The sequence below is a fragment of the Corythoichthys intestinalis genome, chromosome 13 (assembly GCF_030265065.1).
Source record: "Corythoichthys intestinalis isolate RoL2023-P3 chromosome 13, ASM3026506v1, whole genome shotgun sequence".
Taxonomy (NCBI): Eukaryota; Metazoa; Chordata; class Actinopteri; order Syngnathiformes; family Syngnathidae; genus Corythoichthys; species Corythoichthys intestinalis.
Window position 1 is genome coordinate 27,022,074 of NC_080407.1, and position 20,526 is coordinate 27,042,599.

The 20,526-nt window shown below is 39.5% G+C and overlaps 1 protein-coding gene across 2 annotated transcripts; it reads right to left on the minus strand.

Moving 5' to 3' along the window:
• Positions 1-512: 512 nt before the first annotated feature.
• LOC130928998 (gastrula zinc finger protein XlCGF57.1-like) lies at positions 513-18,270 on the minus strand. 2 transcript variants are annotated; one of them, XM_057855838.1, is made up of 2 exons: positions 17,888-18,270; positions 513-3,691 (listed from the first exon to the last, which is right to left on the minus strand). In XM_057855838.1, the coding sequence occupies exons 1-2, from the start codon at positions 18,012-18,014 to the stop codon at positions 1,896-1,898; spliced, it is 1,923 nt and encodes a 640-aa protein (XP_057711821.1). In that variant the 5' UTR covers positions 18,015-18,270; the 3' UTR covers positions 513-1,895. The 2 variants fall into 2 exon arrangements, with proteins under 2 accessions (XP_057711821.1, XP_057711823.1); XM_057855840.1 differs by lacking the exon at positions 17,888-18,270 and adding an exon at positions 17,177-17,804.
• Between the last annotated feature and the right edge of the window lie 2,256 nt (positions 18,271-20,526).

Consider the following 20,526-nt stretch of genomic DNA (forward strand, 5'->3'; position numbering starts at 1 on the left):
GCCAAATCTACAATGGAATGGTTAAAAAATAAACGTATCCAGGTGTTAGAATGGCCAAGTCAAAGTCCAGACCTGAATCCAATCGAGAATCTGTGGAAAGAGCTGAAAAGCTGTTCACAAACACTCTCCATCCAACCTCACTGAGCTCGAGCTGTTTTGCAAGGAAGAATGGGCAAGAATGTCAGTCTCTCGATGTGCAAAACTGATAGAAACATGCCCCAAGCGACTTGCAGCTGTAATTGGAGCAAAAGGTGGCGCTACAAAGTATTAACGCAAGGGGGCCGAATAATATTGCACGCCCCACTTTTCACTTTTTTATTTGTTAAAAAAGTTTAAATTATCCAATCAATGTTGTTCCACTTCACGATTGTGTCCCACTTGTCGTTGATTCTTGACAAAAAATTAAAATTTTATATCTTTAAGTTTGAAGCTTGAAATGTGGCGAAAGGTTGCAAGGTTCAAGGGGGCCGAATACTTTTGCAAGGCACTGTATATATAAATATATAGCCACTATTTTGCACTCTTGCATTTGACCATACTTGCTTTTTTCGTTGAATTTTCAAATATAAAACTACTCAACTTCATTTTTTTCTGTTGAATGTTTTATCCTAACAAGTTGAATAAATATCACGCTTAAAAACGTTTCGTCAAGCATGTTTGGCTGTCAATGGGACATCAAAATTACAAATTTTGACAAAAATGTTTTGATTTGTCTTTTTGGGTCCAAAATGTTGATTATAATTGGTTGATGAAAACAATAGTTTGGACATGAAGGTTATGGTGTCCTAAAAAGGGGCCCAATCTGGCAATTTTGATTTTTTTTTCTTTGAAATATAAAGGCAACATCAATGGTATGCAGATTTGGAAAAAAATAGGCTTAGGTGCTAAAGGTTTTTAAAAAAAAACAACCTAAATGCACATGTCACTGCCATGCTTAATTAACAAGCACAATGGAGTACAAGCACTTTAAAATTCGAAGCAGAGTCGAGAGATTTTCGACGGGGGTCGGAATGATTAAAAGCTCAAACAATTTTAATTATCAATGTCCGATTTGTATGACAAAGTATAAGGGCAAAATAAAGACATGAGGACTATGAGATTATAGTGTTACTACGAGGAAAAAATGTTGTACTGTTACATAGGGGTAATGTAGCTGAATAAGCAGCCACGTACTTTCTGTAGCGCTCCACTTAAGTCAACAATGATAAATCATCTCGTGAGGCTGTTTTAGAATCAGTTTCAAAATAAGGAAATCCGTTATCTTTTCGCTCATCTGCATAAATTTATAATCAATGGAAAGATTTTACTGATGCTTTGTCGGAGCTCCCAGCTAAGCTACGTGTACATAAAGTGCGTAGCCCTTTATTCAGCTACATTACCCCTACATAATAATACGACATTTTTTCTTGTCGTTAGAGTACAACTTTAATCTCGTAGTCATTTTTTTCCCCTCCCTTTATTTGGCCCCAATACTCTGTCTTAATATGTCACTGCCAATCAAGAGTAGTAATAGTAACTTTTTAAATTATATGTAATCATCCCTCCCCCAAAAAACTAATATTTGTGAGCCAATCATAATTTTCCATATTTATGTAATGATATTATTGATGAATGATTTAGAATTTTTGTAATTTGGGGTCCACCATTTCAGATATTACCTGTAAAAAATGTAGTTTGAAAGAGTGAGAGTATTGTATGAATAATGCCACTCAACTTGAGAGTTAAATCAGATGAGCCAATACTTTTGGCAATAGTGTGGATCCACATCATACAAGGATTGGACAAAGCACATGTAAGGCACCAATACCGCCTCAACAGGATTTGAGGAAACTACAGACTACAATTAACCTATGTGCACAATCTGATGAAAGCAGCATGGATTACAGGCAAAACAGTCATTGGCCACTGCTTCTCACACCAATACACACGTGTCTCTTAATCCGATACTTGTGAGCGAATTTTTTACCACAAACTGAACAGGAAAAAGGTTTTTCGCCAGTGTGGGTTCTCGTGTGTCGATTTAAGTTGCTCTTCTGAGTGAATTTTTGACCGCAAACTGAGCAGGAGAAAGGTTTTTCACCAGTGTGGGTTCTTGAGTGTACTTTTAAGTATTGAATTTTAGTGAATCCTTGACCACAAACTAAGCAGGAAAAGGGGTTTTCGCCAGTGTGGTTTCTTACATGTACTTTTAAGGAACTCTTCTGAGTGAATCTTTTTCCACAAACTGAGCAGGAAAACGGTTTTTCACCAGGGTGGATTGTTGTGTGTCTTTTTAAGGCACTCTTATAACTGAATTCTTGACCACAATCTGAGCAGGAAAAAGGTTTTTCACCAGCGTGGGTTCTTGTGTGTGTGTTTAAGGCGCTCTTGTGACTGAATCTTTGACCACAAACTGAGCAGGAAAAAGGTTTTTCACCAGTGTGGGTTCTTGTGTGCACTTTTAGGTGGTAAATGCGAGTGAAACGTTGACCACAAACTGAGCAGGAAAAAGGTTTTTCACCAGTGTGGGTTCTTGTGTGTACTTTTAAGTCGTAAATTTGAGTGAATCCTCGACCACAAACTGAGCAAGAAAAAGATTTTTCACCAGTGTGGGTTCTTGCGTGTATTTTTAAGTTGCTCTTGTGACTGAATCTTTGACCACAAACGGAGCAGAAAAAGGGTTTTTCACCAGTGTGGATTCTTGTGTGTACTTTTAGGTGGCAAATTCGAGTGAATCGTTGACCACAAACGGAGCAGGAAAACGGTTTTTCACCAGTGTGGATTCTTGTGTGTACTTTTAGGTAGCAAATTCGAGTGAATCGTTGACCACAAACGGAGCAGGAAAAAGGCTTTTCACCAGTGTGGGTTCTTGTGTGTACTTTTAGGTGGTAAATTCGAGTGAATCGTTGACCACAAGCTGAGCAGGAAAAAGGTTTTTCACCAGTGTGGATTCTTATGTGTCTGTTTAAGGCACTCTTATAACTGAATTCTTGACCACAATCTGAGCAGGATAAAGGTTTTTTACCAGCGTGGGTTCTTGTGTGTACTTCTATGTGGCGCTTATGAGCGAATCTTTGACCACAAACTGAGCAGGAAAAAGGTTTTTCTCCGGTATGGGTTCTTGAGTGTGTTTTTAAGGTGTTCTTGTGGCTGAATTTCTGGCAACAAACTGAGCAGGAAAAATGTTTTTCACCCATGTGCGTTCTGATGTGTATTTGTAAGTTATGCTTTTTAGCGAAACCTCGACCACAAATTGAGCAGGAAAAAGGTTTTTCGCCAGTGTGGGTTCTTGTGTGTCTGTCCAAGCTGCTCTTCTGAGTGAATTTTGGAACACAAACTGAGCAGACAAGAGGATTTTCACCAGTGTGGCTCCTCATATGCATACAACAAGTATAGTTATTAGCAAAGGTTTTCCCATGGGGAGGTTTCTTATAACCATCATCTTTGTAAGGTGAGTGTGACGTGGGGCCATTTCCATCTGATGGTGCGATGAAAATGTTTGCTTGCGATCCTTCTGTTGAGCTGCTGCTTGTAGGCTCCGTCCCTCTGCTGGCCTCACTCGAACCATCCTCGCTATTCAAGGGCTCACCAGTTGACATAGTGATATCGTCCTCGTCTTTGACGTATGGCAGCTCTACCTCTTCCTTTTTGATTGGAAGTTGTACTTCTCTCTTTAGCTGTTGAGCGGCAGGACCAAGATATTTACTGAAACCTGCAAGACACAAGAAGACACATGATATACCGTAATTTCCCAAATATAACGCACACTTTTTCCCCCCAAAATAAACATGTCAAATCATGGGTGCGCATTATACACGGGTACATGGATGAAGACAGAAATATATATATATCTAAAGACAGATTTTTTTTTATTGACACGGCCATGTTGAGTTGAAAAAAAAAAAATATGCGCCGATCCGTTGCCTACCATTACCGTACGTGACGTCACCATTTTGTTTCGGTAATACTTGTTTCGGTAATACCACTCTGATTGGTCGAATGATTTCGTGTGTTAAATTCAGCTTTTTTCACTCTTCATAAAGCACAGAATTTAGTTTCTTGAACCCATTTGAGTCTACGTTTATTGCAGCTCCACAACTCGGACTATAACACACGTAAGCACACAGACTTCCTGTGTGCGTCAACTATATCTGTCCCTCGGGAAACTGAAACCCAAATAACAATAGTTCCTATTGTTACTGTGTCGACAGCGATGAGCTCTCACGGATTTCCGACTTACGTTCTCACTTTCATTTTACCGTATCAATCCATGGAAGAAACATTTATTCATCATGATGAAATGAGCAAGTTATACAGCAGCCTTTAAAGAGCATATGACACCAGAAAAAAAGTCTTAAATGGCATTATTATGTGAATTAGAATCATATTTTGAGACGATTCGACTATATACAACAATTTAGCAAAGCGCAGATGACGAGAAATTAGTCTTTTAATCTGCCGGTTAGCCACGCCTACAATTATAGGGCTTTAGCGCCCCCAACAGGTGGATGACGTCAGCGGTAGACTAGGCTCATCGGTTTTACTATTCAGCCCATTGCGGGGGAATTGTTCAGAACGAGGAAAACGCGACGAAGAGAGCTGCAAAATGTCATTGTTTCAGTCTCTCTACTCCCAATATTTTTACAGGATATTCTTTTTATCCAAGTATTTTTCCCCAATAGCTATATAAATGGCTTGAGAGGGACCAGTCACCCCGTCGAGGGGGAACTATTCACAATGAGGAAAACGCAACGAAGAGAGCGGCAAAATGTCATTGTTTCCGTCTCTTTACTTCAATATTTTTACAGGATATTCTTTTTACCCAAGTACTTTCCCCAATTGCTAAATAAATGGCATGGTCATGACAAATAACAATCTTGTGCTAAATGGAATATAAAATAATAAAAATCCATTTATTCAAGACGACATGGCAAAATTATTCCATAATGGTCAAAACAGTCGACTTCACCTTGACTGTCACACCTCCCGAACGATATTTTATGACACCTAAATCGGACATATGTAATACCCCTTCCCCGGCTTCGGAGAATGTAAACAGACCAGAAGGAGTGACAGCTAGCCGACATGCTAACCCGAACCGAGGGATGTTTCAAAGTCTTCGAAGTGGAAAATCACACATAACTAGCCTGGATTATTTGACATGACGACCCGGTTGTTGAGTTTCTTTGCGGATCGGCAAACCGCCCGGCGGAGAGCAATTTACAGTTCGTTCCCTGGAGGAGGGTGGCTGGAATTGTTGTGCAGCTAACGTGCTAACAGCTAACTACTAATGAGCATGAGGATAGCTTTTTACATGCCTATCAATGATCAAACGTAAGTAGTCCTTTATTTAAAGGAATTTTAAAGTGTTTACTTTGTAATCACTGTATTCGTATTTGACATAATACAAAACAAGATGTTTACTCACTTCCTTGTAAGTCCAATGGTCCCACAGTAAATATCCACGGTGAATGGGAACCTGTTGAAACTCCAAAAAGGCGCATACGCCTCTCCCGCATACAGAATGATTTTTCTGCAGCCGTTTGGCTGGCGTGATGCAAAAAATAAAAGTATTAATCCGCAAAATCAGCTGAATCCTTCGTCCTCATACACAACAGTACACTGTATAGTGAAGAGAACGTCTTCTACCGTACACGTCACAGCGCCCTCCTCCTCAATGCAAGACCGAAGCCGGAAGTCACTCATTTTCATGGCGCGGGATTAAAAAAACTAAATAAATATAGCGATCGCTTCCACACACATCCAAGCGGGCCATATCATTCAGGGGCATAAAATACCGCGTGTAGTATGAAATAAACATGCTTTTTCGTGTCACAGGCACTTTAAAAGAAAAGTCACATCTGTTTTGTTTTCTCCTCGATTCTGGTAAGTTGGAGAAGTTGTCAAATCATATTATTACCATACATATTGTCAGTTTACGGTCATGTTTTGAACTACTAATCAATAAATCTCATTTATTCTGCATTTTCTAATCAATAAACATTGTCTATAGACCCCAATCACGTGACGTCACAACTCCGCCCCCCTGACTGGTGCCGCCATATTGTCCGTCAGCTCATCGTGTTTACATATTACCGCTACGTAAATTCCTCCTATTACTGCGTGTTTTTCTGCTTGTCTAAGGAATCACCGCCTAGTAAACAAACCCAAAAACCTTCCTGACAATCGTTAACATTGATTAATCAAAATGGTGAAGGGATGTGTGGCGGTTGGTTGCAGTAACAGAGAAGATAAACGGTCATTTTAGTAGTTGCTGTGTGCCCATTGTTAAAAAAGGGCAAATCTCGAAAGCAGCACGGTTTGTTTATCTCGGTCCATGGTGCGTTTGTTTCGACAGCCGTCAGACAGCGGCGAAAACATTAATAGTCATGATGCCAACACGATCGCAGACATTATCAGACGGAGACTACGAAGCTCATCGCCACGGTCGCACAGCAAGAAGGTGGGCACAACAACAGGTGTTGTGCCGAAAAATAGCCGCCCTGCGTGAAATGTCCCCCCTGCGGGAGCGCCCACACAGAAACGACTTTCTTGTACCGTGAATATGTATTATTTTACTCTGCTTGAACTAATAAATGTCATACCTGTGTGATTGTCATTGGGATATGGTCGTGAAAACCTGTAGACTAATACATTTCTGTTCAAAGATGGTTATGTGGCCCAGTCCATGATTTGTTACTAAAATACAGTACTAATATTTTGTGTAATTTAATTATTTAAAACTGATCTTACAGTCGTAAATCCGTTACTGTAATGCGTCCATGAAAACATTTGATGTTTTCACGTCAATAAAGCGTTATAAATAAGCGCTCCCGGCAGGGGGAACATTTCACGCAGGGCAGCTATTTTTCGGCACACACCAGCCCATTGTCGATGAAATTTCATTTTAGAATCGTGACAACGGTGACGCGCAGCTGACCACATGTCGGTTTATATTCGGGCCGGTGCCAATTTTGGGTACCCGACTCCTCATCGTGACATAAACTGGAGTATAATTGGAAATTTTGTGGTCTCAGGACGAGCTCTGACGCACGGGACGGGACCGGACGGGAGGAAACATCGGTTTGGGCATCAAATATGGATCTGGCGACTGGATCGACCGAAGGTTTTCCAAATAATGGCTATTATGCAACTCATCCAATGAGTTTACAGCGTCTGAAAGCACCGGGGCTTCCATAATTTGCAAGTGAATCCACCTTTACAAACTACGATCATTGACAATACGACACACAATGACGGACAATATGGCGGCACAATACAGAGATCTAGACATGTGCCGGTTACCGGTTTCACGGTTTACCGTGGTGTGAAAACATCGCGGTTTCAAAACCACTAAAATGTTCCGTCATACCTTAGTACGGTATTCGCTATTTTTCACGTGCCAAAATGCAGCCGAAGTGGCTTGGTGCGGCACCGCTCACCCCTTCCCGTTTGTTGCCGTGAGTGTCACTCAACAGCCAGCAAACCCAAAAACAAACCCTCCAAACACAAGGCGTGCTTTTCTTCAATTTATTGAGCTCTCAAATCGTGGTGAAATATACAAATAAATACATTTAAAACGCTGTACAATTGTATTTTTCCACGTGTGATTAGGTTCAACAGGATAGCAGTAGCTCCATTAAAAAGTTCGCCAAAAACAAAACACACATTTTCCTTTCAAATTCAATATACAAACTGACTAAAACTTACAAAGACGAATGTTAGCCTAGGCTAAACTGGGAGAGGAGCTTCTTTTATGTCTCACAGCCGCTGAGTGAGAGAAAAGCTTGAATGCAGGGGGGGAAGAAAAAGAATCGCGTCAAAGATCGCTAATTGAGAGAGGAGGTCTCACTCCTTACTTTTTTGTTGTTTTTTTTAGATGAAACCTTTCCTCAACAATATTTTCATTTTAACTAATTTATAAAACTAACTTATACCTTTTTAATTAACTTATTAACTTATGAATTCTTTGTTCTTTTTAACACAAAGGCATGGCATCATGTAGACTAGAGCTGACACAGTGGCTGAAAATGGCGAAACTTCACTTGAGCTTCCCCCCCTCAAAAAAAAGTCATACAGTATATATTTTTAATTTCATTTAGAAGTGTTTTTACTTTTTATAGCAATATTTTGTTCTTACTCTAATATTGAGCAACTTGAGCTGTGGCTGTGGGTATAGTCTAGGTTCTATTTATTTTAATTTTATATAATATTTGTTATTTTTTGTTAATTTATTTATTTTCACATTATATTCATGTTCCAATTTGCAAATATGTTTTGAAAAAATCCTGTTCAATGGATTTTTTTAAATTAATTAATTTATTTTTTAACCCATACATCTCAAAATTTTGGAGCTATAATTGCAATACCGTGATACTGTGAAACCGCGGTATTTTTGCTCACGGTTATCGTACCGTGAAAATCTCATACCGGCACATGCCTACAGCGATCACGTGATTGTGTGACGTTGGTGATTGGGGTCTATTGAGCAAAAGTGTGCCTGTTACTGATTCACCGCGAACCCGGAAGTTTCGGAAAACACTAGTCGACTCATCATTAAAGTCTGCACACTAATCGCGAGAAAAATACTCATTTAGGACAGCTCTGGATTGATATTTTTTTTATTGAAACAACTTTTTTGATTAAGGGAATGTCTTGATTATTGGTCACATTTTGGGTAGGACATTTGTGTCTTTATAATTCCATCAAAAAATAAGTTGATTCAAACAAAGAAAAAATATTTTTAAAAGAAAAATCAATTCAATCAAAAAATTTGTTTTTCAATTCATGGCTTCAGACTGCCACGAAATGGGGGCTTTTTGCAACTAAAATTGAAGCCAGTGCGAGTATTTTTTTCATTTGCTCACACATGTGCGACAAGTGAGATTGTGTTTTTTTTTTCTCTAGCAAACTCCTTCATGGTTAAATCGGCGAGTTCACTGTAATGTAATGAGCTGGTTTGCCAAGTGAAAATAGACTAATTTTGATTGAAGCAACTTTTTTTTGTTGATTGAATAAATAAAGACACAAATCTACCTGCATAATAAGTAAAGGTGTGTCAAATTTCAGATTCTTTAGATTATTTGCGATTCGGCCGCTGCAGATTCGAGAACGATTCACAAACATCCATATTCCGATTTTTAAAAAATGCTTAGTAAAGCAGAACTAAAACACAGTCAGTGCGGTCTTCGGGATGCAATGAGGAACGGACCAAGAGTAAACATCCACATAAATCGCCGACAGCCGCTACAAAAAACGCCCAGTTGCTACAAACTACGTCCACATAATGCTACGGTAGAGATCACATTATATAGAACTACATGCGAAATGATAGACTCGTCGGCGTGAGTAAACGGCTGCCATCTTAAATCAGTAGACTTCTCAGGAAGACTCTGTTGTAGCGAACCTTCCAAGCGAAGCTAATTCACTTTTTATCTAAAATCCTCCTGAATCGGTAAAATCTTGGCTTGAATCTATCTTTATAACCATTTTAAAACTTTCACATGTTGAAAGTAGACAGAACGGAAATTATGGAATAACTGTAGCAATTTTAACAACCTAAACGGTTGATTTAATTAAATTAATTGAATGTAGTTTAAAGCTGCTGATACAGAAAGGGAACTTGAGTATTTTATTTACAGTTTTGAACAGTTAACTTGATACTGAACTAGAAGTTTATTCAAGACTGAGAGGATTTTTGTACTATTTTTGTAACTAATGTATGAAACAATTAAAGCAGCCAATAGATGGAGGTGGGGGGGCATCAAAAACTGATTTATAATCGAATCGTAGCCTCTGAATTGTAATCGTAATCGAATGGTTAGGTGCCCCGAAATTCCCACTTCTAATAATAAGGTATCTTAGAGTGAACTTAAAGGGGAACTTTGAAGTAAGGTTGGCCAATCATGTTTTTGAATAATATCAATGGCTAAACAATTATAAGCATATTTTCTTTTTTTTTTTTTTACGCAACCCTTCCAGATTCTTTGTTTAACCCATAGCAACGCCCTTGACAACGAAAATGCTTTTCTTCGGCAATCTTCGGAAATTACGTCACACCGGGAAGTGCGAGGGAAGTCCGCCATAGAACAGTATTGTTTGTTGCATTGTTTCTCGATAAGATGCCACGGCGGTGTGTGGCGATGTTTTGTTCTCACTCAAACGAAAAGTTGTATGAGTGGCCAAAGGATAGCAGGGCACGTAAATGGACATCTTTCGTTCGCACGAAGCGAATGAATTTCATGCCATCATCGAGTAGTGTTCTCTGCTGCAAACACTTCGAAGATGCCTGCTTCCTTAACCGGTCTGCTTATGATCAAGGATTTGCCAAAAAGTAAGTGTGATTTTTGGATATAGGCTGTATTGGCACCATGGAAAAAGTGCTTAGAAAATGGATTTCGTGCCACTGAAATGGATCTACATGATCTCTGCATTGTAATTTACATACAGTACGTTGCTAATTACTACCAAAAAAAAAGTTCTACTCACGGTTTCCAGTCATTTTTTAGTAATTAGCGTTTTCGTGTCGGTCTTTTTTTCCCCCGTGGCGCAGTGATATTGATACGGCGGAGTCGTATCGTCAGTGTGTGAAGCCATTTTAGGTCACGTGCACCAATAGGAGACGAGGACTGTTGCTATGCGCTTCGATAAACAAACAATATGGCGGCGACCGTGCCAAGCTACGACACGAGCGAAGATGAACCAAAGATAAGAAAACCGCATTCGGAATTTAGTCAAAAGGCATCGAAACGATGCTATATGCATCTCTCAACTGTCCAAGGGCGAAAAAGGGCAGGAATTTGGAAAAAACGTGCAGAGCCCGCGTGGTTGCGTCAGACAATGGCTTTCTTCCCAGGCTCCGTCGAAGGATCTTGCTGAAAATGCGTCGACTGGGATTTTTAACGACATTGACTACAGGTAAGCCACACACACGCCTTTTGTTGTGAATAACTATGGGAGTTGTGGGCTTCTGGTCAGATCACATATGAAGTTAAGACTTGCAATGTGAGTTCTGGGCTGTAGCGGTCATTATTATGATGTTAAGATTGTTAACTTTGAGCAAAAAGTTTAGATTGACAAATAACATAGTATTTAGTCTGTTTAACCGTAGTTCCAAAAACCAATTTGATAATTTTATTCAGGAAAAAATGGCAGAATAGACAAGCCTATATAATTTGGATTGGAAGATTATGTAAATATGATATGGATGAAACAGTTCTCACATGGTTTATGTGTGTGTGCGTGTTTTTCAGAACTGAAACACCCTTCACTGACAGCTACAACTTCTTCTGTGAGACCGTCGTCCATTAAAAGATTAGAGTTGACCAGGAAGTGCTGCGAATGGACAAGCTTGTGGAAATATGGCTTTATTGGGACCATGGAAAAAGTGCTTAGAAAATTGATTTTTTCAAAGCCAATACCCTCCTAACTTAGTCACCAGCCAGAAATGTATCCTGATGTGAATACACAAAAATACAGATCTAGTGTTGCTGTTTTTGCTTGTTTTAAGTGTTATATTAATTCTGGCAACACAAAATCTTTATCAAATGTCATAAACACATCTACCAAACATTTGAAACAAGTATTGGTGCCTTAGTATACACATAGGTGAATTCAGAATGAGAAATGTAGCTAATTTCTTGAAGGAAACACTTCAACATTAATGATTTGCACCCAGCACAATGAAATATATATTGAATTAAGCTAAAGGCTTTTGTGTCATATTAAAAATATCACAACCTACTATGCAATGAAATATATAAAATAAAAAATGCACGCCATGATCATAAATAGCTGAAAATCAACCCAATTGCTACCACACCATTCCTAGATGTGAATCATGGCAAAAATGGAATAAGACAAAAAAATTAAAGGGTGATCAAAAATATAATGTGCCAAAATCATAAGGTGATACTTAAAAAATGAAAGACATCACAAAAGAAGTGATGGACACGTGTTGAAGATAACTTCCAAGTTTTATTTCATGTTTCACAAGTGCTCAAATGTGAGCACACCCAGCAGCACGGACAAAATCAAGCCACGATGAGAATTCCTCTCAAACGTGTGCATGTCGCAGTTATTGTCTTGATTGCGACTGTTGTTCGATATTTCACATCATCAGTACTTGCTGGACGTGTTGGTATGTTAAAGACAAAGTTCGTTATCCATCTTTATGGCACATAACGTATGTTATACACCAAGTGTATGTTCCACCACTTCCAGCGAATATTGATGACATGAAAGATTACATAACAGACGCAATCAACGCGGGAGGGAGGAATTCTCATGTCAACTTGATGTTGTCCATGCTGCTGGTGATGGCCATATTTGAGTACTATGAAAACATGAAATTAAACTTAGTTACTTCCTACATCTGTCCAAGGTAGTTTTTATTTTTTTTTTTTATGTTTTTAGTTTTTGACATGGCATTTTGATTTTGGCACAGCCTTTTTTAATCACACTGTATATACACAAAAGGTTGGAATCATTCAAGTATAGTACTGTTGGTACACATTTATTTAAACATGGAAGTATCTCATACTATAGAAATACACATTATTACACATACAAATATTGAAAAACGAATAAAAAAATAGAAATAAAAGAATAGTAAAACTGTACATGACAACATTACTCCTCAAAATCGCTTTACTCAAAGTCATCATCCCATCCAAGTGTCTTCTGTTTCTTTGGAAACATTCTCACATGTTTGGCACCGATATAAATCAGTACAAGAAAGTTTTGCAGACATACAGGAACATCTTCCCATGTCACAATTGGTTGCCTTTCAACTACAGTTGACTACTTGCAAAACAGTATCGGGCAGGATTTTTAGTCATCCATGTCACTGCCAACTGCCCATCCTCAATGTCCCACCCATTCCCAATGGGTGAAGGGGCACACATTTTAACTGTCAGACAACGTTTCATAATTGCTGCTTGATAGTCTGCTGTCCTGCAATGTTGGTACAGAGCATCAGTTTTGGGGGGAATAGAATGTTCTGGCAAGACTGACGAGGCCATACAGAAAGATCTGCATTTGGCATCATTTTTGGCACATGACTGGCAAAACAGGTGGCACACGTATTTACACAACGTGTTAAATGTTTGTAGGTCAAGTTTAAAACTGCTGCCCAGCTTTGCAAACCCAGTCAAGTATTCTTTTTTATGACGTGCAAAAGAAAAGGGTTTTTTTTTGCCTTTGCCATGAAAGGCACAAGCAGAGTCACAACCTGTGAATGTATGGATGCCAATGAGTGCTGAACACACACTAGTGCCAGGAGCTGCAGAGACCTTAGAGACGTCAGTCCTCGTTCTGTTGCCTCCTCCTGTGAAAAAATGCAATTTACACTGTAAATCTATCTGCAGACTAACAGCAATCACTGCCACGTCAGTATCAGGGCTTTTATTGACTACAGCTTGATGTTCTTGAGCCAAAAGGTTTATTTAGCCATTGTCACCCATAACTGGTATGCAATAAAAAGTTCTACTGGATTCACTTTCGACACACTGTACCCTATATACATTTTATAACAAAGTGGTATTGATATCTGGGCTAAAAAATGGTATCGTTACAACACTAGTTTAAATAAGATTTTTTTTTAGCATAAGTTAATAACAATTAACCTTGTAGTAAAGGCGTGCGTGTGGCTTACCTGTAGTGAATGTCGTTAAAAATCCCAGTCGACGCATTTTCAGCAAGATCCTTCGACGGAGCCTGGGAAGAAAGCCATTGTCTGACGCAACCACGCGGGCTCTGCACGTTTTTTCCAAATTCCTGCCCTTTTTCGCCCTTGGACAGTTGAGAGATGCATATAGCATCGTTTCGATGCCTTTTGACTAAATTCCGAATGCGGTTTTCTTATCTTTGGTTCATCTTCGCTCGTGTCGTAGCTTGGCACGGTCGCCGCCATATTGTTTGTTTATCGAAGCGCATAGCAACAGTCCTCGTCTCCTATTGGTGCACGTGACCTAAAATGGCTTCACACACTGACGATACGACTCCGCCGTATCAATATCACTGCGCCACGGGGGAAAAAAAGACCGACACGAAAACGCTAATTACTAAAAAATGACTGGAAACCGTGAGTAGAACTTTTTTTTTGGTAGTAATTAGCAACATATGTAAATTACAATGCAGAGGTCACGTAGATCCATTTCAGTGGAACGAACCAACACAATTTTGGCTCAGCCAATACAGCCTAATAGATGACTGATGACTTTGTCAAAGCAGAGGCTGCCAACTGTTGTGGAATGAACAGTATAAGCTAGCGACGTTAGCCGAGGCTATCCCCGATCATAGTTGTTGTTGTGTTCGCTAGGTTAAGCGTGTTTAAATTGTGCGTCATCTACGATCTTGTCCGAAAGGGTTAATCCACTATCAATCGGGAAAGGGGTGTGGATGTGCACATAAGCGGGTCGGCGTCGCGATAATTCACGGTCACGTTGCAGATAGCCTTCTAGTTTGTGTTTCGCCGCTTTGCGAGAGCCGCTGACAGGTGACAAGTGTTGCTTTTAATGTCTGGCAGCGAATCAGCGAGCGCGCAGGCCACGCAGTGAATCATGGGAAATGTAGTCTCGGGACAACACTGAATTGGTGCTTTGTAATCTGTTCGCTTGTGTGAAAAAACTACATTTCCTCACGCCATTAGACGCCACTTTGTTTTCTTATTGATGCCACAAAAAAGTGGAGAAAGTCATCGGCGACTGTGATATAGTGGATATTATTTAGTTGTAATACGGGAGTTGACCAGTAGAGTGTACGCATGTCATTTAGATGTGTTATTGTTTGTGCCTTACTCCTTCACTAAGAGAAAAACGTTATTGTTCAGAGTCACTTGGCAAGACGTTGAGTAAAGTTGTAAAAGCCAATAAAGGTGTCTTGGGTCACTCGGTCAAGATATAACAACGACTCATCTCCTTCTTCCCCCCCCCAACGTTTTTGTTTTATTATTTAATATGCACGAGAGCTGCCGGATCTGCCAAAATGAACATGAAGTCTGATTTTTTTTTTTTTTTTTTAACAATGTCATCAGATAGACAAAACCATAAAATTATGTGCAAATGCCTGCATCTTCAAATCATGAAAATAATAACAGCCTATATCCTCCTGACTACCAGGGGAAAAAATGTTGTCCAATCACATTTATTTTGAAATTCCCCAATCTATGTGAAGTAATTAGAATACTGCAAAAGAAATTTTTGAAATTTTTACTTTTGTTTTTAAGCTTTGATGTGTCCTCTACAATGGACATCGGAACCCAATAAAGGGGAAACAAAACTTCGTTGTCAAACAGTTAGTCCAACAGAAAATATCAAAGAGTCAACTTGACAAAGCCTTCAACATAAACATAACTGTCCATCATGCCTTTTCTTTTGTTTCACTTTTGCTTCTATTGTGTTTTTTGGTAGGATACTTCAAAAGCAATTCCCTTTCTTGGTAACACAAAGGAAATCTTGCATTCGGAGCACATAACATACTGTATTTTTTACTGTTGCAGTCAGATCGGCGACACCTTGATGCATTTCATCCACCATCTCTGAAAGATGCACAGCACCATAGTGTCTCAGAGCTGCATTTGTCTGTTGTTTTCATTTTTGACATGGGGGAGTGTAGTCATCTTCACTGTCACTTGCTGCACGTCCTGCTTGGGCTCGAGCAATTAATCCTTCACCAAGGAGCACTTTGAAGTCAAGGAACTTCTGTGGTTTCTTCACCAGACACTCTCAGTCACTCTTATGCTGGAGCCATGAGTTGGCAGTTGCCAGGTCAAAAAAGGGGAAAATGGCATGATCTGTCCATTTTCTAGTCTGAGCGGGCATCCTGTAAAAACTCTACATTCAATTGACCAAGTCCACACCATCCATGTTGGTGTTTTACTCAGCAATTGCCAGTGGCCTTGACACTTGGACAAACCTTTTCTATTTCTTGGACCATCTTCTGAGTGTGCCCTGATGTTCAATCCCATAAGCAGATGATGCCATGACAACTGGCTTGTTGTCCAACCATTTTATGACAGCAAGTTCAGATGTGCTTTGTCTCACAACCATCTCTGGTGACCCTTTTTAGTTCTTTTTGAAGAGCTCATCCCCTCTGATCTTGCAGTCTTTTGGAACCCTGTTATTCATGAGGGTTCCAGTCGCTGTCAGTCCTTTTGTCATCAGGGTGTCAAGGAGGCTGATTGTTGTAAAGTACCTGTCAAAGGACAGGTGGGTGCCTTGAGAACAGACTACGTCAATTGAAGAACAGCTTGTTCCCCAATGCTCCTTCCTCCTGGAACTGTGAAGGTTGTCTTTCCTTGGTAGACCACAAAATCCAAAACTAGACCAGTTGGTGCACCAAAAACAAATATTTACCTTGAGTCTACTTGGGTTTGGTTTGCCCGGTACATACTGGCACACTGGGCATCGATCAATCAAAGGAACCATTTGCTTGTCACAATTTTCCTTTTCTTGGCTAACTCGGACGTCCTTGCCGTAGTTTGGTCAAGAGGGCCCTGATTCTCCACAAGACATCACTTGTTTTTTCTTCATTTGAAACATCAAGGTCGTTGACAAGCTTGATGGAGTTTCTCAATTTGTAAAACCGATTTCTGGTCTGCTCTGCTTCAATTTCCTCCTCAGAGGTCCCTGAATCATCTTCCTCTATTTCTGCGTCAAATAGTGGATATTCATCATCTTCATCAGATAACTCAATGTCTGAGTTTCCATCAACAATCAACAGTAAAATTTGCTCTGCTCCTGAGAATGACGTTTCTTGTCATTTGGGAAAGGGTAAAATGTACAAAAGTACTTCGAATGTCCGATACAGAGGACATTTTTTAAACACTTGAATACTCTGCTAAAATACACTTAAAATAACTCAAACAACACTTAAATGTGTTCTTAAGAGTCTTATAGACAAAACGCCAACAACATTTCAAGACAAAATGTGTTCGATAAAAAGTATTAAACACTTACTTTTCCTATTCCCATAAAATGTGCTTGCATTGACGGAAGCCATTTTCTTCCATGGTAAAGTAAAGGTTAACAAAACCCCACCCCTACAAATTTGGTATCATTGGAAAGCTCTGGATGTCCTCTATAGAGCACAAAAGGAATGAATTCAATTGGATGCAGTGGGTGGGAGATATTTCGGTTTATAAATGTCCTGTACAGAGGACAAATTTGAACTACTGGTAGTCAGGAGGATATCTTACCAATGTAATCTCGATGGGTCTTGTATCCATTCCATGTCAGGAAGTCTAGGCACATTGTTGGCATCCTGACTGGCGTCTGGCTAATAACATAAAATTCCAATCTCCTCTTCTTCCTCCAACTCTTCAAAAACTTGGATCTCCTCCCTTGCGCTTGATCTATCGCTTATATAGCTGTTTGGATCATTGTTTGAAGGGCTTTGTATGGCGGCCGTATGTATGGAGGTGCCATCGCGTTCCCGGTGTGACGTATTACTTCCGGGTTCGTCCCCTTTCAGGCTCGAACTTCGGAAACGCGACTATTTTGTCAAATATACAACATATAAATTATTTTTTCATGCTTTATTTGTTGGACAATGTTTAATTACTTTACTTGTGACCCTATTTGGCATGTGAAGAAATTAGTTCCAACTACAGCTTTAATCAAAATCTCGAGGCTGGGCCGAGTGTCCTCTTTTTGGAAATCAAAATATGGTCAATCTAGCCAATTTAGGGTCGGAAGAGCAGAACTTCAAACCACCCGAGTGTTTTCCGCCATACCCAAATTTCCCTTCTGGAGGATCAATCAAGAATTATCTTTATGATTCAAAACGACAGATGTCCAATTTATTTAAACAGAGAGGTTTGGCATTGAATGCTAATCTTTCATTTCAATTTCAATACCATGGGGACAAAAAATGATTAGTACTGCGTTTCCCGAATCGGTGAACCAACCTGGTAGTCTACGTAGAACAACTTTTACTTGCATTTTGCAAGCCGTCGAGAGTTGATGTTGTCGCTGATCTTTTGCGCCACAATGTTCCGCCTTGAACTTTGCGGCTGGCGTCCTTCTTGCACGCATTTTGCGCACTTTAGGAGGCTCCAACTTGATGTTCAGGCGTCGAACCACGTTGTTCTGTGTTCGCAAGTTAAGCTAAGCAAACTATGCTCCGAAGCTTCAACGCGCACAAAGACCACTTGAAAATGGACGGTTCCAGTCAAGTCGTTCTGAACCTCCTGCGTCGCGAACTTACTCAGTGGGTTAACTCCGCACAAAAAGCAGCATGTTGCTGAGCCCGTTTTACTTTCTGCAAGGGTAACTAACCGTGTGTGTGTGGCGACCAGATGGCGGCGCGCATGTGCAGACAAATGTGAGTAGCTCCGCTACTGCGCATGCTCCACTCACATCCTGTCGGGACTCACATTGGGTTGCGACAGGCCTACTTAAATAATACAACAACCATTTGATTTGCCTTCAGACGATAATGGATGGATGGATGGATGGATGGATGGATGGATGGATGGATGGATGGATGGATGGATGGATGGATGGATGGATGGATGGATGGATGGATGGACCTCACGTACTGGTTAGCTTTCTTGCAAAAGAAAGGAGAAAAAAGAAGTCCTGTGCTAAAGAGTAAAGCAATCCCAATGTCAACAACATTGGGATCGATGGATGTTAACAAGTTTTTTATTTTTTATTTATTTATTTATTTTTTTTTTTAACAAATGAAATGCCTCAATTTCTTTTTCCAATGAAAATCTTTCTAAAGCTTTATTGATGGTTTTTCTCAAGTTAAAGCGCCACGCAGAAATTAATAAATTTAATTTTGTAAGCAGGATTTTTGTATTATTCTTATTATTTAATTACAGGTGTTTTAACTCATTTCAATTTATTTTATTTATATGGGCTATTATTTATTTTATTATGCATTCATATTTTACAAATGTGATGTAGTATTCATTTATATTCTATATTTTATGTTGTACAATTTCAGTTCCTAAAAAAAGGACCACACTATTGCAGTAGCAAAAGAAATATTCCCTGACTCAAAGATTGCATCGGTAAGTTAATTTTATCAATTGACCTTTTTAATTTCGTTTACCAAAATATTGTTATGCACTGTAATTTTACTCAAGCTTATAAAAGTGTATGAAAAACGCATAAATATTGTTTCTTGGATTTCTTTAATCCATTCATTTGACAATATTACCAATAAATTCATATTATCATATATCATATTGCACGCTATATAAAACGTTGTAAGATTAGTCACCATTTTGTAAGGGCAAACGTCACTATTTGTAAGATTGCCAACGGCCTCGGGTTGAAAGGTATGTCATCCGCTACAATATTAACTCATGTTAGATAAGGGATTATAAAGGTTCATCATTATTATGATGTTACTTAAACATTACTCTTTAAAAATGCATTAGCCAGGACCCTTATTGTAAAGTAATGCCTAAATTGTACTCCTACAGTGTTTTGTGTTGACCAACATGTAATTCAGATGTTTAATCATGAATAAATAGACCGTTAAATGTGAATGACTGTTTAATGAACTGAAAATAATACAATCGTTCGATTTCATCCCTGCTGACCGCCAGCGGGCGGTGCTGACCGCACTGAATGATTTCTTTGAAGAACTACACTTCCCAGGATCCTTATAAGTAAAAAATAACGCTACAATCCAACTGTTGATTTTTTTCCTCTCGAATCTTGTCACAATATAGATTGACTTGTATAAGACGAACATTTTTATCTTGAAAGGAAAGTTGTAATTTGGGCTGTTTTTTTTTTATTTTTTATTTTCGAACTAGTCGGACTTTACGGTGCGATACGGCTGGATAGTGCAGACTGTCTTTCAGAAATCAAGTCAGGAAAATGTCAGAGAGAACGACACCGGCTGCAGTAAAGGGCCAGGAGGAACTTTGTGGAGTAAAAGAGGAGACCCCACGTCAGCAACCCTCGACTGTGTGCAAAATAATGCACGCAAAGGTTGTTCTTTACAGTCTAGAACAGGGGTCTCCAAACCGGTCCTCGAGGGCCGCTGTGGGTCCTGGTTTTTGTTCATACTGATCAAGCACAGACCTTTTAACCAATGTGGTTGCTACTAAAACAAGCAGCACCTGATTGCAATCAACTGATTACACTTATAAAACACCAGATTGGTGAAAAGGTGTGGTCTTGTTTTGTTGGAATGAAATCCTGCACCCACTGCGGCCCTATGTGGAATAGTTTGGAGACCACTGGTCTAGAAGGTTGGTTCAGGTTCGATGATACGTATTGTATAGACCCCAATCACCAACGTCACACAATCACGTGATGGCTGTATTGTGCCGCCATACTGTCCGTCATTGTGTGTCCGTATTGTCAATGATCGTAGTTTCTAAAGGTGGATTAACTTGCAAATTATGAAAGCCCCGGTGCTTTCAGACGCTGTAAACTCATTGGATGAGTTGCATAAAAGCCGTTATTTGGAAAAGCTTCGGTCGATCCAGTCGCAAGATCCATATTTAATGCCCAAACCATGTTTCCTCCCATCCGGTCCCGTCCCGTGCGTCAGAGCTTGTCCTGAGACCACAAAATT

Coding starts and splice junctions, on each gene's coding strand:
- LOC130928998 (XM_057855838.1), bottom strand. CDS start 18,014: ATGCGTGCAAGAAGGACGCCAGCCGCAAAGTTCAAGGCGGAACATTGT. Junction 3,692..17,887: donor TGTTCTACGTAGACTACCAG/GTTGGTTCACCG, acceptor TGTGTCTTGCAG/GTTTCAGTAAATATCTTGGT.